Source organism: Heliangelus exortis, chromosome 24, assembly GCF_036169615.1.
Source record: "Heliangelus exortis chromosome 24, bHelExo1.hap1, whole genome shotgun sequence".
In the NCBI taxonomy this organism is placed as follows: Eukaryota; Metazoa; Chordata; class Aves; order Apodiformes; family Trochilidae; genus Heliangelus; species Heliangelus exortis.
Window position 1 is genome coordinate 2,228,300 of NC_092445.1, and position 23,651 is coordinate 2,251,950.

The following is a 23,651-nucleotide window of genomic DNA, read 5'->3' on the forward strand; positions in this document are numbered from 1 at the left end:
GTCAAATCCCAGCTTTTTTTTTTTTTTTTTTTTTTACTTGGTTAGACATAAAGTTCTTTATTAATTTCAGTGACTGTACAAAAGTGCATCAAAAAAGCCATTAGTTGAACACTGTTCAAGCTGTTAATACCCACTTCAGTCAAAACCCTCCTTTTTTCCCCCCAGAAACCTCGGAATTTGGCCCTTTTCCCCCATATTAGAGTCTCTCATGTCTTTGCCTCCAACCCCCCAGCTCTGCTTGCTGATCCCCTTCAGAGAGGCACCACTGGCACCAGTGCTTCCAGTTAATCCTGCACAGTGCATCCCAGGGGGCACAAGCACCAGGGAACCCCCCACCCTCTCCCCTGCAGCTCTGAGACCAGCACCAGATTTACCAGGATGGAGCTCAGCCCACCCACACCCATCTTGTGCCATGACCTCCAGCCAGATCCTGGTCTCTCTCTGCACCCCCCAGAACTGCTGAGCAAGCCCCCTCCCACCCCTGCTCTCCCCCAGACACCCCCCAGGCTCACACACAAAGTGCTCTTGCACAAGAGCAGTTACAAGAGCTACAGGCACAGAGCCTCCTCCCTGCTGCCTCACTGGAGGAAGGGGAGGATAGTGGTGTAAAACCACTCTTCTGTGAAACGCAGGTGGTCCCCTTCCACCCCCAGGAACACCAATTTTCCTGCTTTGTCCATTTCCTGCAGCCCCAGGCGATCCTGCAGAGACAAAAAAGGGGGATCCTAATTCCCAGAGCAATTCCCTAATTCCCCTGGGGAACCTGGCAGGGAGGGAGGGAGAGGCTGAGGGGCAGAAGTGAGCAAGGGGCTACACTGAGTTCCACTTCTGCTCTTCAATTCTCCTTGTAGAGAGGAAAAAAAAAAAAAAAAAAAGCATTTTGTGTGACTAACAGCAAGGCTTTAAAAACCACAAGTGCTAAAGGGGATCTTGAGCCTCTGCTGTAACTCCCTCTGCCAGGAGGGAAATTCCTTCCCAAGCAGCTACTGGCAAGAGGAAGCAGTGCCCAGAAGAGCTGAGTGGGTGAGCAGAGCAAGGCTGGGGGGTTTAGAGCTCCCCAAGGAGCCAGGGCCACTGCAGAGTGGAAGTGTCAGAACCCCCTGAGCCCCCAGCAGAACAAATTTACCTCCTTGTACAGAGAGGTCTCCTGCAGGGGGATGGTCACCTGGGCTTGGCCACTTCTGTAGAACCCAAACCACTGCCAGAAGGAAAAAAAAGAGTTGTTGAAGGGCTCCCAGGAGATGAGCAGCAAGCAAACACCTGCCCTGTCTGCCTCACCTCAGATATTGGAGGGTCGACCATGGAATCATTGAGAAATTTCACCATCACAAAGTTTTTCAGAGCCATCAGGTTTTTCTTGTAAGTCTGATTGATGCCCTGGGTGAAAGGAAGAGAGGAGAGATCACAAGACAGGCTGGGGAAACCTCCTGCTCCACCTCCCCCTGGACCTGCAAAGGAAACCCTGGGCTGCAGCAGCCCAGAGCAGGGATGAACATTTCTGCCACCACCTCCTTGGCTGTGCTCCTGGGTCCTGCTGCAGGATCCATCCAAGGATTTGCCCACTTGGAAGGAGATGGGTGGACTGAGCATGAGGCCTCAGCACAGGCCACCCCAGAGGAGTTGCAGAGACACAGGAAATGCTCTGCCATGGACAAGTCCAACTCCTAAACCTCCCAGTGAAAACATTTTGGGGATGCAGAGCAAAAAAAAAAAAAAATGCTCCCCTTGGAACTCCAGCAAAAGTTGCTGCTAGGAAGAAACTCACTGCAGCAGCCAGGTCCTTACCCTCTCCTGATTTATGTCAGCCAGAAAGACACTGTTTTTCCTGTACTCCTCCTCCTTCAGGGGGTCGTGCCAATACTCTGCTTGTACCAAGCTGGAGAAGAGAGAAACCAAAGATCAGATGGAGCCCTGAAGCTCCTGACGTGGGCCTGGCCCCTCCTTGCTGCAGCCTGAGGAAATCACTCACTGCTCTTGAACAGCTTCTGTGTAGGCACCTCGATCCAGCACCTTCCTGATCCAGTCACAGAGATGGGAGCTCTCCCCAGGACACCGTGGGAAGCCATAAACACCTGGGAGACAGATGGAGACACTCAGTGTGAGCCCCACTCACACCCCTTCATCTCCTCTGGCTGATAAAGAACCACAGAGCAGTGGCAGGAATTACCCAGGGGCTCAGGCAGCCTTTAATCCTGCAATCCCATTAGAGCCCTCCTGCCCCTGGGCACTGTTAATCACAAAGATAAGGGAAGATGTTCCTGAGAAACTTGGAGAACAAGGACATGCAGGCAAGGGGAACACTGTCCAGCTTCCCTGGTGTGTTCCCAGCAGGTCTCCTGATGGTTCCCTGCAAATCCTCCCCCTACACTACAAAGAAAGAGACTCAAACCACAGAGCACCTCAACAAAGGAAAAGCCTCTGGAATTCACTGCCTAACTCTGCACCTCTTCACTCCTGCTGCCTCTTTAATCTACTGCAAAAAGCACCTCCCTCTCCTCCAGGCTTTGGCATTTCAGATGCCAACTGTAAAAGATCCTTCTGAGCCAGGAGCTTTAGTTTCACAAAGGCTTTGCTTTGTAGCTAGAAATTTCTTCTGCCAAAACCACCACTAATCCCTAATTAATGCTTCCAAAATCTCTTAAGAATTCTACCCAGGAGCTGCCTCCCTACAGAGGTCCCTTCTCAAGACAGAAGATACTGCAGACAGCAAAAAGCTGCATCAGAGCCCATCACCAGCTCCAGAGAGGAACAAAGGGACAGAAGCAGCAAGAGAAACTATTTGCAAGAGACTGAGCTGAGAGCAAAAGCACAAGACAGAAATCCCCTTTATCCTGGCCCAGCCCAGGACAGTTTGGGAGACATTGGTCAGGTTTTTAGGAAGAGGCCAAACAAACCCCACTCCTCCTGCCACCAAGAGCCCTTCCCAGTGGTCAGGAGGTGTGACAGGAGGACACTACCTTGGTGCTGTCCCCCGATGGAAATCAGGTTTTTCATGGGAGGAGAAGGACACCTCTGGGCCACTGCCCTCCTGCAGGGGAAGGGGAAGGTGTCAGTGTGCCCAGGGCCACCAGGGCTGGCTCACACACAGCTCTCAGCTTGCCACTGGGCTTGCACACTTGGGTGAGGTTTACAAGGATATTTAACCCTTGCTGGCAGAGCTGGGCTGCAGACAAACACATCCTTGCCTCCTCTGGAGCACCTCCCTACCTTTACAGAGGGCTCAGCTGCCTCAGTGCTTTTTCAAAAGAGTTTTAAATCAGATCCTAAAGATTTCAGAAATCACTGGGAATGGAACCAAAGTGCAAACTCACAGGAATTGGCCTCCTTGGGAGAAGCCCATTGCATTGTAGCCTCCTCTCAGGCGAGGGTCCTGTGCCAGCTGGCTGCAGACCTCCCTCACCTGCTCGTTGACATTCATGAAGAAGCTGTTCTCCATGTCCTGTTGGGACAAACAGCTCTGTTTTGTGAGCTCTGCTTTTACAATGCCTCCTTTTATTTCCATTTCTGCTCACAGTTCTTGCTTTTGAAAGAGGACCTTCACCCTCACCACATGACAGAAACTCAGTTCAGATTTGCTGCACCACAGGGTTGTTGCTGCTCTGCCTGAGGGACTGGGTCACGCCCAGCAGGGACATTTCCCCAGGCTTCCTGACATTTTGAGTGCCTTCAGGTTTTGTGTGTGTCTGTCTATATAAATACACAAATAAATTAAAAGCCACCTTCTCCAGATCCCATAAAAAACATAAATTGCACGTTGGCCTGGGAGAGGATTTCAACAAATTCTGCAGGGCTACATAAAACTGCCCAGGGCCCCCCAGGCACAGAGGATCTTTATTGTTCTGATAAAACTGAGTGAATAAAGAGCTGGAAATCCAAAAAGAAGGCAAGGCACAAGGTCCTGCCTGGGCACAGCCTCTCATCACACCCTTTGTATTACCTGAGGTGGCAAGAGTGCTAATCTGTCAATTTGCATATTAATCCAATTTAGATTAAGGATTTATTTCCTCCCTGTCCTTCCCTACAGGTATTATCCTGCCTTTATTGCTTTCTACCTGTCAAAGCTGTTTAACTCCCCCAGAATTAAAAAAAACCAGCAGGGGAAGCACAACCCCAATCCCTGCAGAACCACCTTAACCCCAGAGCCCAGGAGAACAAAGCTGAGCAGGAGTCAGAGGAGGTGTGGGGGGGGTTCCTTACCTGGATCAGGTTCTTTCCAATCCTCAGCGACAGGACGTAAATCCCGGGAATTTTGTTCTCCACGATTTTTTTGATGTAGCCCATGCTTTGCGGGTTGCAGCAGCTGTCCCCTGGGGAAGTGAACACCTTCACGCCGCCACCCCGGCTCTCACTTCCCCTCCACAACCACCGCAGCAGAACCCCCCCCTGTGGCAACGCGGGCAGGAGCTGCCAAACCCCCCCTCGGCCCCCCCAAAAAACTCCGCACGAACCGCCGGGGAGGGACCCGCGAAGCCCCCCTGGGGTCCCGGCACCCCCCGCCGGGCCTCCCGCCAGCTCCGCCCCGCTCCCCCCGGCCTCACCCATGCCGTGCCAGATCACCAACGGGACGGCGGCGGCCGCACGGCCCAGGCAGAGCCCCAGGAGCAGCGACAGCACCGGCACCGCCAGCCTGAGCGCCGCCATCTTGACTGAGCACATGACTGGCGCGCGGCGAGGGTCAGGCGGAGGGGGGCGTGGTCTGAGGGGGGGCGTGGTTTGGCTTGGAGAGGGCGTGGTCTGTGGCGAAGGCGCGGGGCTTGTTATGAGGGGGCGTGGTTTGATAGAAGGGGGCGTGGTTTATTGTGGGGAGATTTTGCTATGAGGGGGCGTGGTTTGTTTGGGGTGGGGCGTGGTTTGTTGAGAGGGGGTGTGGTTTGTCGGGGATAGGTTATTGAGGTGGGGCGTGGTTTTGTCGAGGGGAGAGGTTCGTTTTGATGGGCGTGGTTTATCTGCGGGGGGCGTGCTTTGTTAGGATGCGGTGTGGACTTGCTGGGGGCGTGGTTTGTCGTTGGGGGCGTGGTTTGTTCTGAAGGGGCGTGGTTAGGTTGCGGTGTGGGATTGCTGGGGGCGCGGTTTTGCGGGGGGGCGTGGTTTATTCTGAAGGGGCGTGGTTTGTAAGGCTGCGGTGCGGGTCTGCTGGGGGCGTGGCTTTGCGGGGGGGCGTGGTTTGTTCCGAAGGGGGCGTGGTTCTTCGTGAGGGGGCGTGGCCGGTGTGCGCGGGAAGCTCCGGGCCGGGCAGGTTCGGGGAGGTTTTGGGGGGGTAACGGGGCCCAAAGTGGGGACCGAACCTGCCCCGTGAGGAAGCGGCTGGCCCGAACTGAGGGGTCTGGGACCCGGCTGGGGGTGAGCAGAGCTCTGCGGTGTTTGGAGGGCGGAGGGGGGGGAGGAGTCGGTGCCAGGGATCGGGGGGGCAGCACCTGCAGGGAGGTACCGGGGATCTCCTCAGGCTGCTGGGCAGCTCTGCTAAGGAGCCTGTGGATGCTCCCTGCGTATTGGCTGCTCTTGGAGGAGTTAAATTGATAACGAAGTAGTAAAATAATGTTAGTTTTTAACTAGTGGCTTCTCATACCCTCTGCCCGCAGACACCTAACGCGCTTTTTCTCTTCTGGATGAGACAAGCTGAGTATTTATTCATCCTTCGTCTGCCAGCAGCAACTGGGGCAAAAAATAAGTGAGGCTGTTGCAGGGTTGAATCTGACAGCCCTGAGCATGGCCCCTGGGAAGCAGGGAAGGCGATAAACAGGGGAAGCCTTGAGCTGGGGTCACCCTTACTGAGAGCCCCACTGAAAGCTTTCAGCTCAATATATGGTCACTGAGACACTTGGACCCAAAAGAGCTGTGAACTTGGCTTGTCCCCTTCACAGAGAAAATGTCTCCTGCTCTGCTCCCGGCGGACTGCAGCCAAAGAGTGGACCGTGGCTCCTCCCTTGCTCCAGATTATGTCAAAATGGTGCAAAAAGAGAACTCAGACACCAGGCAGAGATTTGAAACCCTCAACCGCTCCTCTGAGTGAAACTGAAACACGTCCTGGGTCTGGCCCAAGGAACTCAGCGCTGCGGGAGAAGGAGCCAGGTTTGGGGAAGCTCCAACCCCCGCTCCGCGTCCGCCTCCCGCGGGCCCTGAGGGACAAAATGGCGGCGGGGAGCCCCGCGGTTGCCACGGCAACCACGCACGCCGCCCTCCGGCCGCCAGGGGGCGCTGAGCCGCGCCGCGCCTTCCCATAACCCCCCGCGGCGGCACCTCCTCCATCTCTTCCCCGCCCCCGCCATGGCGGTGAGTGCCGGACCGCGGCCTGGCCCTGCCATCAGCATCCGCCGCCATCCGCGCTCGGCGGGGCTCGGCCGGGCCGCGGCCCGTGCGGGCGTGAGCGGGAGAGGCGGGGAGGGAGAGCTGCGGGGCTGATATGGCAGGGTGGAGCCTCTGGGCCGCCATGGGGAGGCAGCTGCCGTGACAAGGCCGCGGCGGGACCGGGGAGTCTCCGGGGGGCTCTCCAGGGGGGTTCGCGGCCGGGGTGGAGCAGGGCTCGGTGTCAGGAGGCGGTAGCGGTCCGGGGGAGCTCTCTCCGTCCGGCGGGGTAAGCGGTGGCTGTGTGCCGGGACTCCCTCCGATAGCCCCCATTCGTTCCTCCGCAGCAAGACCAAGGAGAGAAGGAGAACCCCATGCGGGAGCTGCGGATCCGCAAACTCTGCCTCAACATCTGCGTTGGGGAGAGCGGAGACAGACTGACCCGAGCGGCCAAGGTGCTGGAGCAGCTGACGGGCCAGACCCCCGTCTTCTCCAAAGGTGAGGGGTGCGTTAGGGCCGGGTTTGTTCCTCCTCTGAAGGTGGGGAGGGGGAAATAGGAGTCTGGGTGCCAGGGCAGAGGATCCCTGGCAGAGCTGGGGTGGGGAAGGTTCCCTTTGCTGTGGACTTTTGAAAATTGGGGACCTGAAATCTTGGGGTTCAGGTTTCTGTGCAGTTTTGCCTCCAGGCTTTGCTGCTGCTGCCCCTCATCCTCACAGAGGGGATGTCTCAGTTCTTTTTATTTTTTTTTTTTTTTTTTTTCCTCCCTTGAAAGTCTCTATTCTTAAGCTCTGAATCCTTTGGGTGGGAATTCTCTGAATTGTCTGAGTGTCATTCTGGCTGCCTGCAGCACGGTACACGGTGAGATCCTTTGGAATCAGGAGGAATGAGAAGATTGCTGTTCACTGCACGGTTCGTGGGGCCAAAGCAGAGGAGATCCTGGAGAAGGGGTTGAAGGTGAGGATTTGGCTGCTCTGGATGTTGGATTTGTGTAGGAACAAAACTGACTCTGTACCAGCTGCAGGGAGAGGTGCCTGAAAACACCAAGCTTCATCTTGTTCCAGCTCTGGCCTGGGTGTCAGGGCTTGGGGTGGCATCTCCTTGATGGTTTATTCTTGGTTAGGAGGTAGGGAGTGTGGCTGCTGCTTCCTTTGAAGGTTCTGTCTTGGCTGCTGTGATTTTTGAGCAGGTTCTGGGAGCAAAACTCTCTGCTAAAGATTCACAAGTGGGTTGTGGGCCTGGTAGCAGTTGGTACCCAGAGAACTGCTCAGCCTGTTTGTGGTGAGTGAGGAAGCAGTGAGTGACAAAAACTCCTTTCAGGTGCGAGAATACGAGCTGAGGAAAAACAACTTCTCAGACACTGGGAACTTTGGCTTTGGAATCCAGGAACACATTGATCTGGGGATTAAATATGATCCCAGCATTGGTATCTATGGCTTGGACTTCTATGTGGTGAGTATCCCCTCCTTCCTTGCACCTCCTGGGCTGGTGTGAAAGCTCTAGGAGGAAACTGGAGCAGAAACTGGGCTGGAAGATGGAAAAATGTCAACAAATCCAAGACTAAACTGAGATTCCCCAAGCTGCTGTAAAATTCCTGATTTATTACTCAAAAAGCCTCTTCAGGAACAGAGACTGATGCTCTTACTGGTCCTGCTGGGATAACAGTGTGGGCTGGGGAGGGAAGGGGCAGTATCAGGGCTGTGGCCAGGAAGAGTTCTGGAAGGTTCTCCCTGGGCTGAGGGGGCTGGAGTGTTTGAGCCTTCCTGTTGTGCTGTGCCTCTGTAAAAGTGGGAAACTGTCCCAGTATGGATGTGGAAATTGCCTTCCCTCCTGGAAAAATGTGAAGCTGAAGAAAATAAATGTCAGGAGGTGGTCACGGTGAGGGTCTCTTCTCCTGGCAGGTGCTGGGCAGGCCTGGGTTCAGCATTGCTGACAAGAAACGTAGGACTGGAAACATTGGGGCCAAGCACAGGATTGGGAAGGAAGAAGCCATGCGCTGGTTCCAGCAGAAGGTAGAGTCCAACTTGGTTTCTGCATCCCAAGAGTTTCTTTGCAAGAATCAGCAAAATGCTTCCTTGTGGAAGGGCTGGAAGAAATCACTGGGATCTTGCTCACTGCTTGAATCGTTGGGTTTTAGTGCCAGGAACCCATTTAGTGGGTTTTAGGGCCAGGAAAAGCTGTGCTTGTGCTGCTCATGCTGCTGCTTTGGGTGTGGAACTGAAAGGGCAGCTCTGGCAGGGTAGCTGGAAGCAGCACTTCTGGTGTAAATCTGTGTCCTCACAGTTTTTGGAGGTGTTTGTGTGTCACAAGTTAGTGACCCACAGTGTTAGGGTTTGTTTATCAGTTCCCAGCTCAGCTTCCAGGCTTGGAGAATGGAGAGATCCAAGTAAAACAAGTCCTTGGGATTGGCTGTCTGGCAGGGGCTGGGTGAGGGGAGATGCTGGAAGATGGTGACTACTGATAGTTTTCCAGAGGGAGGAGAGGCTGGAGGCTCTTTCCTGGCTCCTGTGCTTAAATCTCCACCACCCTGTGCAGGGTGAGCTCCTGCTCTGTGGCTTCTCCCCCCTCCTGCCTGGTTCTGCTTTCCTGCAGCAGAGTTAAACCTCCAGGGGCTGAGTCCTGGGACTGTGGTGGAGTTGTGGTCAGATCTGTGCAGGGCAGAGCTCAGTGCTGGGAACAGAGCCCCTTGGCAGCTGACAGCACAGCAGCAGAGAGCAAAGGGAGCTGCAGGGGGAGTGGGGTTTGATGTCAGCACTGGCTGGAGTGGGAGGAACACTCGTGGGGACTCAGTTTTCTGCACAGCAGCAGCACTGCACCTTTATCTGATGGCACTTTCTCACTTCAATCCTTTTTTTTTTTTTTTTTTTTTCCCTTCACAGTATGATGGCATCATCCTTCCTGGTAAATAAGCAGTTCCTGTTACCAAAAAAATAAATAAAATTTTCTAACCCCTTTCTTCTGGTGTGAATTTTGGGGAGGCTCTTTGCTGGGAATCTGCAGGACGTGGTGCCCAGGACTTTTTCATGAAGCAGAGCAATAAGGCCAAAGTGTGGGTGTGAGTTCCTTGTCCAGGTTGGAAGGGGCTGAGGGCTGGGCAGGGCTGGTGTGGCTCCATCTCCCAGGTGTGTGTTCCACCTGACTCCAGCACAAATCAAATCCCAGCACCTCTGACAGAGGTTCCTGCACTGCAGAGACGGGGGATGAACCCCAGGACCACAGAAAAAAAAAGGTTTTTTTTTCTCCCCCCCCTGAGCACGAAGAGGCACTGCTGGGTGGAACCAGTGGGGCCCCCCTGCCCTTTGGGGTGACAGGTTCAGAGGGCAGCTGAAAGGAAAAGAAGATCCTACACCCAAAAAATTCCAGGTTTCAAATATTCCCAAATTCCAGCTCGAAACAACAGTCTGAAACTCAGCAGTGACCTCAGCTCCTCTGAGGGAACTCAGAGCAGCCACTGCCTGAGGGAACAAACCTGCCCCCAGAAACCTCGGTGCTGTCTGAAACAAGCATCAGGTTTCTTGGGATTCAGTAACCAGCTCCTATTCAGTACCAGGCGCAGAAAAAAGGAGGCGTTATGAGCAAAAATACGAAAAAAGGAAAAGTTCAGCACAAGTTCCTGCCCGGAGAGAGAATGAGGGAGGGAGGGGGAAGGTGGGCACAGACTCCTGAGCACCCCGGGCCTCCACGGCCCTACTTTATTTGCTTTTTTTAGCTTCAAATCTCAAAACCTCCTTTGCAGTGCCCCCCAGCAGCCGTGGGAAGAGGGATAACGCTGAGGATTTCTCGGGAAAGGCCTCGCTGGGGCTGCAGGCGGCTCCTTGCCAGCACTCAAGATGGCGCCGCCCCTCCTCTGCCAGGCCTCAAGATGGCGCCCGCGGAGCTGTGCCCGCTCCCGCCATGGCGGCCACGGCCGCTTCCGCTTCCTGCCCGCAGTGAAGATGGCGGCAGAGGGGCAGAGCCGGGGGCCCGGCGGGCGCTGAAGCCGCTTCCGCCGCCGCGGCCTCTCCAGCACTAAAAATGGCGGAGTCGGTGCTGGAAGTTGTGGCCAAGCTGCAGTCGCGGCTGGCGGGCAGCTCGGAGCCCAAAAAGGTGACGGGGGAGGAGGCGCGGGCGAGGGTTCCTCTCCCCGGCGGGGACGGGGGTCGGGAATGCCCGGGGAACGGCGCGGGGGGGACTCGGGGAACCGTGGCCGGGCCTGCCCTGCACCGGGTGCCCCCGCGAAGTTTCCTGCCCGGCCGGGGCCGTGGGGCGAGGCCCAGCGCCTCCGAGCAGCGGCTGCGGGACGGGCCCGGGGGTGTCCCCAGCGGGAACCCTCGGGGTTCCGCCGGCCCGGGCTGGGCTCGCAGGCCCCGACCGCCCCACGGGAGGAGCCCGGGTGTGGGGAACCCGGTGGGGTGCGGGGCAAGCGGGCAACGGGAGAACTTGCCGGAAGAGTCTTGTGCTGGTGACGTGTGGGATTGTGGCGAGGAGGTGGCACAGCCCGGGAGCCACGGACGGGGCCGTGGCCGTGCCCAGGTCACTGCCAGCACCGCGGAGTTGGGGGGCAGGACCCCAAGTCTCCAAGAGTTAACTCTGCCCCGGAGTGGGATCCCCCCGGCTTCGTGGAACTGCTCAGAGTCTCTCGTCTATCAGCCCCACGAGGGAACGTGTCAGCTGCTGAACCCCTGTACCCGAACCCCACTGCCTGAACCCCTCTGTCCAAACCCCTTTCCAAACCCCTTCCCCCAAACCTCTCTGCCCCAAGCCCCTTTCCCCAAACCCCTCTCCCCACAGCAGCTGTCACCGAGCTGCCACCGTGTGCCCTGCCCTGTGCTTGTGCTCCAGTCTGTTTGGTGACACTCAGGGTTCTGAGCTGTTTTTTCCAGCTGAAATTCGGGATGAGGGTAAAGCTCAGGTGTGGGATCGCCCCGTGCCGTCGTTCCCTTCTCTAGGATGTTGTATTTCATAGGGACAGCACCTGCTGTGACTGCTGCCTGGGCTGTGGGTGATGTTTCAGGTAACAGGAGGAGACAGTGAGGGCCACGCTGCACTGGGATAATTTTGTTTAATTGAGGCAAAATCCTGCAGAGACCTCGTGCTGCCCAGGAAGAGGAATGGACACTGAAGTGCTCAAGTGCTGAGAGGTCTCTGTCCCCAGCTCCAGGCTGGCTGGAGGTGAAGCAGTGGAGGTTCTGGTTCCTTTCTCAGCCTCTCAGCCCAGACCAGTGCAGGGCTTCACTCTCAGGGTCCCAAAATGGAGCAGAGGAACTGCTGAGGAACAACTTCCAGGGGGGATTTTGGGCTCTGTGGTGCTGGGCAGGACTCCAAACGCTGCCTGACCCCCAGTGCAGAGAATTCACTGCTGCTGTCTCCTGAGCCCCTGTCAGCCCGGGGCAGTAACTGCTCCTCTGTGTTTCCTGGGCATTGTCAGTCTTGGGGCACTATTTGCACAGGGTGACTTTTCCTCCAGTAACCTTCTCGCAGGGTTGAGTCGTTTCTTTGTTGATCCTGTGCAGTTTTGCAAGGGCAGGGAGAGGTGGGAAGCATTCCCAAGCTCAGAGAGTGGCTCTCAACCTTTTCCCCCCCGCAGAAAGGTCCCCTGACCTGTTTTTATTTCTGATACTGTTTCACCTATATCCTGGGAAGTGTCAGTGTTTCTAGGCTTGAATTTAGCTGTGGTGATAGTTTGTGTATCTTCTGAGCACCTTCTTATGTCAGAAAATGACTTTGGGGCTTTTCTGCTAAAATGTTGCCACCACAGTTTTGTAGCAGCTTTACTCTGCAGGACAAATCCAGGGCACCTCTGGGTGCCACCCCCACCTTACATCATTCCCAGTCTTCCCTTTTCTGGCCTTTTGTTACATTTTCTTAAAAATGTGAAAGAATAATATTTGCCCAGGATTGTTGACAGCTCTGTATCCCCTCGCTGAAAGGTTTGCAGTATTAATATTGGTTTTGGGTGTGAATCAGGCAGCTGGCACAGAACTGTGCGAGTGAAACTTTGGAGGCTGCTGGAAGGGTTTGGAAACGATGTTTTCTTTTCCAGCAGAGACAGCACAAGAGGAAGGGAACCAGGAACATGAGAGCCTCTTCAGGGAGAGGATGGGGCCAGGCTGTGCTGGAGTAACTCGATATTCCCCGGTGTGGTTAGCATTGTAACAACCCAGCTGCCTGCTTGTAGAGAGACAACAAACCAGCCACGTTAAACAAAACTTTCCTGGAGCTGGAACTAAGTGAAGTTTTTATGGTGTGTGCCCTGTGGCTGATTGAGTGAAACTCTGCCCTGTGCTGGAGGCTTCAGAAGAGCTTTCTGCTTTCTCCTGTGTGTTTTGTTGGGTGTCCTGCAAGACACAAGCCCTGTGGTTTCTGTCCTCTACCTGGCTGCCTTTTTTCTCCCAGAACTTGTAGGATCTCAGTTATTTCTGGGACGAGCTGCCAGATCTGAGGCTGCTTGGCTGATTTCAGCTGCAGACAGTGGGGTGCACAGCACTGGCTCTTCCATAGGGAACACAGAGCAAGTTCTTAAATCTCACTGCATCGGGGTCATCTCAGGCACATGGACCACAGGGGCTGCAAGCAGAGTGAGGATTTGCAGTGCTGCACAGACACAGCTCCCAAATAAATCCCTGTTGGGTACTGCCAGGCTGTGTGCTGCTTGGGCTGTGCCAATCACCACAGGTTTTACTGCCTTAGCTTGTCAGAGAACAGGTAACAGAAGTGCCTCGTTCCCTGGCAGTGTCAGTTTGGGTTTTACAGCTCAGTACATGTGTGGTGGCCTCTTGGAAAGCCACCTTTGCATTATTGTTTTGAAATTATTTTTTAAGATGCGTGGAGTTTTCCAACCGTTGCCTGCAGTGGGTGTGGAACAAGGCAGTTCCTTGAGATCAAGGCTCAAATGTGTTGGTCCCAAACCACACACATCCACTGGTGATACAGAGTCCTGAGATGAGCCCTGTTGATATCAGCACTTTTCTTCTTGGAATTTAGCCCTGAAGGCAACAAATAACTAAAAAGCCAAAAGAGCTGTTAAAGGTGGTACAGTGGGGTGTAGCTAGGAAATGACTGGGTGGCTTAAAGGCTGTGGTAACAGGTTTTCCCTTGGTTTTTACTCTTACAGGGGGATTCTGTAAGCTCTGAAATAACCTTTTTTTGTCTTCCCTTCTTCCCTGCCCATCCTGGTTAGCTGTGGTTACAGCAGAGCCAGAATCAGTGCATTTCCCCTCAGCTCAGGAGTGCTGAAACACTCTGTTACTGCTGGTGTTTCACTCGTTTAAAACAAACAAGAAAACCTAAACTTTTGGCTGTGACAAGGAAGTCCTAAATATAACAGAGATAGGGCAGTGGTTTCTGGTGAACAGGAGCTGCCCTGTGGTTCTGCTCAAGCTAGATGAACCTTTATCTCTGTGTTGAGGAGTATTTTATCTCTGAAAGTAATAGATCTCTTCAAGTAGGTTAAAAGAACTGATTTCCTTCATAAGGAAGGAAACATCTAAACCTCTTTGATCCTTCCCCAGTGGAAGTGGGAGCGATTGGGAGGGCTTAGGCTGCCAGTGCTAATTTGAGCATGAGCCCAGTGCTTTAAAGAGCAGATCTTCTGGATCAGGGACAGCCCTTTGTATGGGACCCAGCACAGCAGTGCTGAGCAAAGCCTGGGCTCTGGAGGGGCTGGAATCATGGAGTGCTGACAAGGCTGCTCTGGGGCTACAGCCCAGCTGAGGGAAATAATGTGAGGGTCAGATGTGTGCTGTCCTGTGCTGGAGCTAAAAAGTGGGTGGACATCTCTGGAGCAACGTCCTGAACCACCTGGGTACAAGTTTGTCCCCTTCCCCTGCAGCCCCTCGCTGGGGTGCACATCAAACAGGGCTCCTCTTCCCTCCCTGGTCTGCAGAAAATAACATTTTTCTCCTTCCTTCAATGTCTAGCTTGCAACATTTCAGTAAGCACTCATTTTTTTCCCTCCTCTCAACAAGAGATGTGATTTCAGCAGCACCTTCTGAGAGCCACAAGCTTCCAAGTCCTTGATGCTTTAAGAAATGTTGCAGTCCTGCTTGGAGATATCATTATTATTTTAACATAGGTTGATGGGCTCTGGTAGGCAAAGAGCTGATCACTTCTTTACAGTTGTCCCTCGTGTTCAGCCTCTCAGGAGGTGGATTTAGAGCAAGACAGCTGCTGTCTGCCACTTGGATCTTTCTAACAAACTGTTGTGCAGTGGGGAATTTTCTCCCTTTCTAATCACAGTGTGTGGTGCAGTGTGACAGGTCTGAACACTTTCCTTCTTGTCCCTACAGCTGATGAAAAGTCTGAAGAGGCTGTCTGAGCTGCCCATCACAGTTGACATTCTTGTGGTAAGAGCTGTGAAATCTCTCACCCTTCCATGGTGTCTGTGAAGTCACAGGATAACTCTTTGCCCCAGAAATTCTGCTTCCCTTGGAACGGGGTATGGCACCTCAGCCACCTGCTACAGCCTGGTGTCACAGGGATGATTATGACAAAAGTTGTTGAGGTTCCAAACACGGGGAAGGAGGTGTCAGAGCAAGTGTGAAGCAGTGGAGGACAGGTTGTTAGCCTTGCTTCTCCTGACAGCTCAGCACTTGCCTGAGAGAGGAGAGTCGGAGCAGTCAGTGACTGTGAGGAAAAAAGTGCTAATCCTTAAAACTGTAAATTACTTCTGCCTTCAAACTTCCCAGGAGAGATGGTAAATACTAACTTGGTTTAATAATACCAATAATGTTTATTAATTTATTAATACCATTAATGTTTGACCAAGGCAGAGTTAAATCTTTGATTTACAGAACTGTAGTGCAGTGACCACTGGAAACACACTACACCTGACACCTTTGCTGTTAGATTCAGGGAGTTTATTTCCACCTAGCAGTGATGCCTGAGCTTTATTCACTTCCTAGGAGGTTTAGCTCTTTTGCTGAGATGAATTAATCTCTTGGCTCTCTCCTGAAGGAGACAGGTGTTGGGAAGACTGTGAACAGCTTACGGAAACACGAGCTCGTGGGGGACTACGCCAAGAATCTGGTAGCCAGGTGGAAGAAGTTGGTGCCTGTGACCCAAGAAGCAGAGAGGTAAGTGGGGCTGTTGTGTTATCTTGATGGTTAAAGCCTTGTTCTGGTTTGTTTGGGGTTTTTTTGCAGTAGAAATGATAAACTTCTCTGACCAAAGGCCCTGGAAAAACTTGTGACACAAGTGTGCTAACTCTGCGTGGGGCTTCTGCCTTCTTTTGGCATAAGCCCCCTGCCTCTGCTAGCCACGGAGTGCTGGGCTGCTGTTTTGCACAAAAGGAGGGTCTAATTTTCAAGAATTAGCAGTTTGATTAAGAGATTAATAGTAGAGGCCAGAAAAATGCAGAAAAATGCCTTTAATGAAACAAAGATGCAGTCTGCTTGCCTTCCATTTTATGACGCTAAAGAGAGGAAGTTCTAGGCTGAGGTCAAGGAAGTGGCTTCCTTTGAAAGAAAACTTTTCTGTGCAAAAATCCAATGGAAACTGAAAGTTAACACAAGGCAGGCTGTAACAAAGCTGTGCTGAACCCAGCAGTGAGGTCACTTTGTGGGTTACTCATGACAACGTTGGTGGCTGTGGTGTCAGGCCCAGCTGGGGGACGTTTCCAGGCACCACACAGAGAGGGGGGTGAAGCCTTGGAGAAGTTTCTGTACGTGTCTGTCTCCACTTCCCAGTAAACTGTGAAGTCTCTGGTCCTAATAAAAGTGCTTAATAAATTCTTGCACTAGAAAGGCAATTCCTAAATCCCTGAATGCTGCTGTGCCTGAGAGAATGTTAGTTGTACTGCCACTAAACTACCAAATAGTCCTCTGTAAGGGAGGTTCCAGTCATAGAATCTTGGAATCTTAGAATCTTAGAATTAGAATCTTAGATAGAATCTAATATCTAAATCTTTTCCAGTTTAAAGCCATTCTTCCTCATCCCATCCCTCCAGGCCCTTGTCCCAAGTCCCTCCCCAGCTTTCTGGAGCCCCTTCAGGCACTGGAAGGTGCTCTAAGGTCTCCCCATGGGATTCTTCTCTTCTCCAGGCTGAACAACCCCAACTCTCTCAGCCTGGCTCCAGAGCTGCTCCAGCTCTCCCAGAATCTTTGTGTCTTCCTCTGGATTTGCTCTAAGAGCTCCGTGTCCTTCCTCCAGTCCATGTGGTTCATGGGGAGTGGCTGTTTTCATTCACCTGGGAAGCTTTAATCTATTTTGGTTTTTTTATCCCTTCAGAAATAACCTGGAGCCTGAATACCGGGACTATGAGAGGAGCAGCTCAAGCAGAAGACACCAGGAATCCTCCCTTAGAGAGGATGAGGAACCCGACCAGGAGTACTCAGAAGCCTTCCAGCCATCTTGCAGCCAGTCCTATAGCCCAGTTCATAGAGAAAAGAAGTCCAAAAGGCATCCTAGGCCTGAGAGAGCCCATGAGACTTATGACTACAGCAGCCACGAGGGGAAAGGTTGGGGCAGATCTTCCCCAGTGCTCTCTTCAGATCAGGAGTACTCGGACTATGGGCAAGCTGTGTCACCTGAGCCAAGTGAGAGCCCTCAGGAGGTGTACACAGACCCTTACGCCTCTGAGGAGCAAGAAGAACCAGCAGTATTTCACCAGAAAGGCAGCAAAGGGCACAGCTTTCAGGAGAAGCTGGGGGAAGGCCGAGAGAGGAACCCCGGTGAGTTCTGTGACAAAGGGACCGGGAGTCGCAGCAAGGAGCACAAAGCTTCTCACAAGAAGCAGCGACTCGATGGCAGAGGGGAGGACAGAACCTCTGCCTTCAGCCCCGAAAAACTGCACAAAGCATCTTTTAAAGAGCAGCTCCAAGATGCTGCTGTGGCAGGGGGCAGCAGGGAGAAGCAGAGGATGTCGGATGGCACCAAGAAGGAGAAGAACCGGGAAAGCGGCACCTCCAAAAAGGAGAAGCTGCAGATGGGGCTGCACTTGGAAGAGGCTTTGGGCAACCATGTGAAGAAGCAAAAACATAGGGACTCTGAAAAAAGCAAACTGGAAAAGCCCAAGTTGAGCCTGGAGACTTCTGCCACGGAGCGGGAGAAACGGAAAGCTGAGAGTGACTCTTCCAACAGGATTAAAGAGAAGGGGGTTGCTGGGAGCTTAAAATCCTCAGAGCGAAAGCGCAGAGGCTCTGATGTGGACAAAAAATCTGTGGGCTTTTCCTCAAATTTTGGGGAGGGGGAAGTGGAGGATGAATTTGAACAGCCTACGATGTCCTTCGAGTCATATCTCAGCTATGACCAGCCTCAGAAAAAGAAAAAGAAAGTGGTGAAACCCCCCGTGCCAGCTGTGGAGAAAGACCGAGGGCACAGCAAACAGAATGGATCCAAAGCCGGAACCAACAGCTCCAGCTCCAGTCGGAAGAGTCCAGGCCACAAGAGGACAAGTGAGCAAAAGGCAGAGAAGGATCTACCAGAGCCTCCTAAACCAAAGAGGGTAAGGTTCTGAAGGACCTGAAAGTGAACAAAGAAGGTGGGAAGAGGTGCTCTCAGTCCTCTGCCAGCTCTCTAGCCTGTTTTATCTCTAGTTCTTGGCCTTGTTAATCTGACTGCCCCTGTGAGAGGCCTTCAGCCCCCAGCCCAGTGGGTTAGTGGTGTGGATGGCACCTACTGGAGGGAGCTGAGTGATTCAGATTACAAATTTTGCCTTCTTTGTATTGACAACCTAGACAGTCATAGCACCACAGCATCCTGGAGCAAGCTGATCAGCACTGGGTGGCTTATTCAAAATACCAAAGTGCAGCTCAGTGCTGTGTGAATGCTGGCAGGATGTCCCATTCTCCTCCTGTATTCTCAGCTCACCTGGATGTCCATCCTCTCCTTCCAGATACTTTTAGATGTGGTACCAACGTTACCAGACATCCCACTGCCACCCATCCAGGCCAACTACCGCCCTCTTCCCTCACTCGAGTCCATTCCCTGCTCCCAGACAAAAAGAAAAGGTATGGTGGGCAGGAAAAGAGGTTTGAAATGGGCTTCAGCTTCTGTTTGTGGGAGGGAGTGGGTGCTGGCTGGGCTCAAGTCTTTTTGCTGGGGCCTGGTGTCCTGCCTCAAGGTGGCTGCTGTCCCAGAAATGAAGAACATCCTTTGCTGACCCTTTCTGGGGCTTTGGCCTTGCCCTTCTCCCTTAGGGAAGACCTGGCCTTCTGGGTTGCTTCTGGGTGATTCCAATGGGTGTCTCTTGTGGCAGAGGGTTCACTCTTCTCTTCTCTGTACCCTTCTTACTCCAAGTCTTTCTCTTCACAGCGGTGTCCTCCCCAGTTGAAGAGAGTGAAGCAGGGTTTACAGGCAGGCGGTTGAATTCCAAGATGCAGGTGTATTCAGGCTCCAAAACTGCCTACCTCCCAAAGATGATGACCCTGTACCAGCAGTGCATCAGAGTCCTCAGTAACAACATTGACTGTAAGCACCTTTCTCCATCCCCTTCTACTCTGTAGTGCTGTGCAGCACCGCTGGGTTTTTTCCCCCTGCATTTCAGGGTGTGAAGCCCTTTTCTTGGCAAGGAAGGAGCAGAATAAACACTCTGTGCCTCTTGCTCCTCTCTAGCAATCTATGAAGTGGGTGGTGTCCCCTTCTCAGTGCTGGAACCAGTGTTGGAGAGATGCACCCCGGAGCAGCTGTATCGCATCGAGGAGTGTAACCACGTGAGTGGCTGGGCCTGGGGAAGGGATGGTGATGGGCAGGAGTGATCTCCTGTGGAACAAGAGGTGGCTTTTGCTAGTCCTGACTTCTTGGGTTTGCCATCTGCCTGTTTCTTGCTGCAAGTTCTCCCCTGAGCTGTTTCCTGCCCTCTGTGGTATCCCGGTGACACTGGTGCTGAGGGAGAGAAGGGAGTCAGGGTGTCAGGAGGGATCCCAGCTTTGTGTGGGTTTGTTTCAGGTCCTCATTGAGGATACAGATCAGCTGTGGCACAACCACTGCCTCCGAGACTTCAAGAATGAGAAGCCAGAGGAGTTTGAGTCCTGGAGGGAGATGTACCTCCGGCTCCACGACGCTCGGGAGCAGCGGTTGCTGATGTTAGCGAGGAACATCGGCTCAGCTCATGCCAACAAACCCAAAGGTAAAATAGGGATGAATGACCAGAGGAGGGTCTGGGGATGCTGCCTGGGGGATATCTCTGTGTAGAGAAGGTCTTTTGAAATGACTCTTTTAAATCTAGTTCGATGTGGGGGTTCCTCAGCTCTCTGTTCTGTATGTGGGGGCTTTGCTCGGTGGCTTAGCAGGCTCTTGGTTTCATCATCCAGTGCTGTTGATGCAGGCTGCATAGAGCAGTGTGTGACAGCAGCAACACAGAGGCTCCTCCTCTTCTGGAGTGGCATTTCTGCTCTTCTGGTGACCATGAAGCTCTGACTTGATGAATCTGATTTCTCCCAGGCTGTGTTGTGACTGCAGGGTTCGGTCGCTCGGGAGCAGGCGGTTGGCAGAGCTGGGGATGGATGGGCTGGGGAGAGGTGGCTGCAGTTTGCTGTAGGGAGACAACCACTGAGCAGCCTCTTTTATACCAAGTTGGCTCTAAGCAATGTTCCCCTCTGGCCTCCTGCAGGTAGAGTGGCCAAAATGGCATTTGTGAACTCTGCAGCAAAGCCCCCTCGGGATGTACGCAGGAGACAAGAGAAGTTTGGGACTGGAGGACCTCTGCTGCCAGAGAAGACCAAGTGAGTGTTTCCCAGTTGGAGCTGCTCCCAGCCTGAAGCTGTGTTCTGGCAGGAGAGGACACTGTGTGTGTGTGTGGCAGTGCCACTTGTCACTGTGACAGGCTTTTTGTTGCTGGGAGGTGTGGAGATCCTGGTCACTGCTGGGGCCATGTGGTACCAGCCCAGTGCATCACACCCAGTCACTGAGATGTCCCTCCTGCCTCTGTTTCAGAATAAAACCAGTCCTGTACACATCTAGCAAAAGCCACACTCGTGTGAGTGAGGAGCAGTCCTATGATGGGCCCAGCACCAGCAGTGCCCATCCTGCCCCATCTTCAGGTAGCACCTTCCCCTCCTACGACCCCAGGAAACCACCAGTGAAGAGTAAGTACAAACCAGAGAGCTGCTCTCTGCTCCTCCTCTGTGGCTGCTGCTTTACTCTCTGGGGATTTTTTTTTTTTCATTTATGGTTTTTGTTTTTTGTTTTTTCTTTTCCTTTCTCTGTTGCAGAAATTGCACCCATGATGGCAAAGACTATCAAAGCTTTCAAAAACAGGTTCTCTCGGAGATAAGTTTGCAGTGCAGATCTGGGACTTGCCCTCTCCTGGGGGAGTGACACTGAAGGGGGAGAAGGTACCCAGAGAGCCCTTTTCTTTGAACTCTTGGGAGGCTGCAGCTGCTGGGAGAAGCTTTGATCTGCACAAGATGACAGCACAGTATTTTATCTTTTATTCTGGTCCCTTTCGCAGTGTCAAGGCCCCCTTTGTTTTCCCCCTGCCCTTAACATCCTGTTTTTAGCTTGGTCATCCATGAACAGAAGGGTGTACAGAGTCTCCCGACACAAAAGAAATGTGAAGTCTTGGCACCTGCTGAGAGTGGAAGATCCAGAGACTATTTACTATTTAAATAAATTATAAAATGGTTTTAATTAATATTTTTGCCCCCTTTATCCCACTGGTCTTATTTATGTCACTCCCAGCAGTCTCTGCCCTTCTAACCCAGTGTGCAAGGGCCATCCTGGGAGTGGAGGTGGCAGGAATCCATCTGTCTGAGCAGACACTGGAGTCTCTCTGGCACAGGAGTCTTCCCTCTTCAGCTGGTACCTGCTGGGCCCAAAGTCCCACCTGGACTCTCTGGGATAGGTAGGACCAGTGGCCCATCTGCTCCTCAATCCTCTGGCAAGCACATCAAGCCCTGAGGTTTTGTTCTCCACTCGTGGCTGTTAATCAGATCCCAGCTCTCCACCTCCTCTCTGCTCTTGCTCTAGATCTTGTGCAGATTCTTGTCGTGCAGGGACACCAGGAGCCATTGAGGACTTTTTCTCTGCTGCTGTTGTCTTCTGCTGGCTACCAGGAATAAAACTGAGGGGTTTGGAGAGAAATTTTACTGTGCACCAAGTCAGATTTTAACTTTTTTTTTTTTTTTTTTTTCAAGAGAGAGGAGAGATAGGGAACTTCATCTGCCTCTGGAACTGAAAAGTTTTTAAATATCAGTGAAGTCATCTGTTTGTCTCTTTTAGTGGAAGAAGGAATAATTTTATCTCCGTGTGGAATTAGGAAGGATTTATTTCCAGTTTAGAAGCTGGTGCTTAAATCCTGTCTTTTCCCTGTATGTTTTACTCCACCCCTCTTTGCAGAGGGGGATTTTAGTCTTTGAACCTGAAACCACTTGACTGGGATTGGAGGGAAGTGAATAACAGAATGTGGGTTGTTTTTAATCTGTGCATCCATCATAGGAGGAGTTTAAAAAGCTTGGTTGTGCTTGGTGTCTGAGGAACTGAAGCTCTAGAAGGAAAAGGTGTGTGATGTGAGCTGGGAGACTTGGACTGTGGGTTTGGTGGAAGTGTGAGGAGGTTCTCTGGAGGCTCCACTGGGGAGCTGCAGGAGGTGTGTGAAGTTGGGTGGATTTGCTGAGGCTGCAGCAGGGAGCTGGGTCTGGACATAACCAGGAGCTTGCTGTGAAATGAGAAACTTCCTTGTGGTGAAGGGTTCTGCCAGTGGGTTATGTCTGTCCCCAAAGTGAATCCACCCCGAGGATGGAGCTGGTTGGCCCCAGGGGGTGGTGAGGGAGCTGGTCTCTCTGTTGGTACTTGGAGACCTGACTGGATCAGAAAGGGGAAAAGATTCTCCTGTTCCAAGCCATATTTGCTGCCTTAGGACTTTGCTCTCTAAGTGGAAAAGGTGCTGGTGGTGGTGGCAGCTTTTGAGCAGCTCTGCTGCTGGCTTTGTGTGGCTGCCACATGCTGAGCTGGTGGAGCTGTCTGTGTGCACTGACCAGGGGAAAACTGGCTGGGAAGAGTCCTTCCTGGGGGGCTCTAGGAAAATCCCTCTGACTCTGCTTTCTGTTGGTTTCTTTCTTTTTTTTCCCTTTTTTCTTCCTGTCTGTCTGTCTTCCGAAGCCCTCTGAACACCTGTCTCTTGTTTATTTACTCTGTTCTTACTTTGAAGGTCTTGGAAATAATGTTCTCAGACTCTCACGTGCTGTAAGTTTGTTACAGTCCCAGATGCTTTAACCTTACCCTGCAGCATTTCAGTGTGTGTTGTGCTGTAAAAATAATGGTTCCTTACTCCTGCATTTTTGCTGTATTTAATTTTGCTGTATTTTTAATTAGATAACAATATATTATCTTCTGCTGACTGTCGTGCTACCATTTATTTCTCCTCTGTACTCGGGGGAGGGGCAGAAGGGAGGGAGCTGGAGTCTGGCCTCGTGTTTGCTTTGAGCAAAGGATCTGCAGGGGGCTGAGAAGAATCCTGAGCCACTCCATGGATCCTCCACTCGGCTCTGGGGTTGCCCAAAGCCGGGAGGAGAGGGAGGTTCCTTCCATGAGGTGCAAACTAAGGAAAAGCTTGGGGAAAAGTGCTCTGCCTGCCCGGGGTGTGACCCTTGTGCGATGTTTCTGTGCCACACTCCACCTGAAGGAGCCGAGCTGCCTCTTCCCCCTTCCCTGCCCTGCTGGTGGTGGGAGGAGGAGCAGGGGCAGGAGGGGGGGTGACTCTGACTCGCGTTTGTATTTTGGTCCCTGTGTATATACAATTTTCTATGTACTTTTTTTTTTTTTTCTTTTTTGTGGTAACTAAGATGAATATTTTAATTAGATAAGTTATATGAAAAGAGGAAAGTCATGTCTCAATAAAAGCCAAACACTGGACTCTTGGCTGCTTGTTCTTTTCTGCCTGTTCTGGTGGCAGCACACCCAGAACTGGGTCAGAACTGTTGGGGGGGTCAGAAGTGGGGGGTGCTCCCCTCCCCCTTCCCCTTCCCACACCGAACACCCCACGGGACTCAACCCCAGAACCTCTCCCTGCACACCCGGGTTACCCTCACCCCAGCCCGGGACTGAACCCCCCCAAGTCCCGGGGCTGAAGCTGCTCCCTCCCGGAACCGTGACCCCCCCCTCATGCTGGGACCGAGCCCCCATCCCATCCGGCGGCTGAACCCCCCTCATGTTCCGGGGCTGAAACCGCCCCATCCCGGAACCGAACCCCCCCCCCCTCCTCGGACTTGAGACCCCCCCACCCCGGAACCGAGCCTCTCCCCCTCCCATTCCAGAACCGAGCCCGCCCCATCCCGGAACCGAGGCTCTTGCCCCCCCTCTCCCCTCCCCAATCCTGGCACCGAGCTCCCCTCCCGGATCCCGGGGCCGCGTTCCCCCCATTCCCGCGCTGCCCGTCCCGTTGCCACCGGTCCGGGGAGTTCTGGTTCCGGACCGAACACGTGCAGCGCGAGGCAGTGACGTGTGCGTGTGGGCGG

General features: G+C 53.0%; 3 protein-coding genes across 8 annotated transcripts; 2 read left to right on the forward strand and 1 right to left on the reverse strand.

Moving 5' to 3' along the window:
- Positions 1-13: 13 nt before the first annotated feature.
- PPT1 (palmitoyl-protein thioesterase 1) lies at positions 14-4,683 on the reverse strand. Its single transcript, XM_071767466.1, has 9 exons — positions 4,539-4,683; positions 4,198-4,307; positions 3,312-3,439; positions 2,958-3,028; positions 1,970-2,072; positions 1,786-1,876; positions 1,279-1,377; positions 1,127-1,198; positions 14-701 (listed from the first exon to the last, which is right to left on the reverse strand). Exons 1-9 carry the CDS (start codon positions 4,654-4,656, stop codon positions 579-581), a joined length of 915 nt encoding a protein of 304 aa, XP_071623567.1. The 5' UTR covers positions 4,657-4,683; the 3' UTR covers positions 14-578.
- Positions 4,684-6,168: 1,485 nt separating this feature from the next.
- RPL11 (ribosomal protein L11) lies at positions 6,169-9,234 on the forward strand. 2 transcript variants are annotated; one of them, XM_071767744.1, is made up of 6 exons: positions 6,169-6,270; positions 6,630-6,780; positions 7,130-7,236; positions 7,600-7,731; positions 8,181-8,291; positions 9,159-9,234. In XM_071767744.1, exons 1-6 carry the CDS (start codon positions 6,265-6,267, stop codon positions 9,186-9,188), a joined length of 537 nt encoding a protein of 178 aa, XP_071623845.1. In that variant the 5' UTR covers positions 6,169-6,264; the 3' UTR covers positions 9,189-9,234. The 2 variants fall into 2 exon arrangements, with proteins under 2 accessions (XP_071623845.1, XP_071623844.1); XM_071767743.1 differs by having other exon boundaries at positions 6,250-6,360.
- Positions 9,235-10,200: 966 nt separating this feature from the next.
- ELOA (elongin A) lies at positions 10,201-23,049 on the forward strand. 5 transcript variants are annotated; one of them, XM_071767475.1, is made up of 12 exons: positions 10,224-10,365; positions 12,302-12,502; positions 14,547-14,695; positions 15,214-15,332; positions 16,486-17,701; positions 18,092-18,206; positions 18,511-18,666; positions 18,811-18,908; positions 19,144-19,324; positions 19,808-19,919; positions 20,131-20,282; positions 20,409-23,049. In XM_071767475.1, exons 3-12 carry the CDS (start codon positions 14,633-14,635, stop codon positions 20,468-20,470), a joined length of 2,274 nt encoding a protein of 757 aa, XP_071623576.1. In that variant the 5' UTR covers positions 10,224-10,365; positions 12,302-12,502; positions 14,547-14,632; the 3' UTR covers positions 20,471-23,049. The 5 variants fall into 5 exon arrangements, with proteins under 5 accessions (XP_071623574.1, XP_071623576.1, XP_071623577.1 ...); XM_071767476.1 differs by having other exon boundaries at positions 14,547-14,603; XM_071767473.1 differs by lacking the exon at positions 12,302-12,502 and having other exon boundaries at positions 10,201-10,365; positions 14,547-14,603.
- The last annotated feature ends 602 nt before the right edge of the window (positions 23,050-23,651 follow it).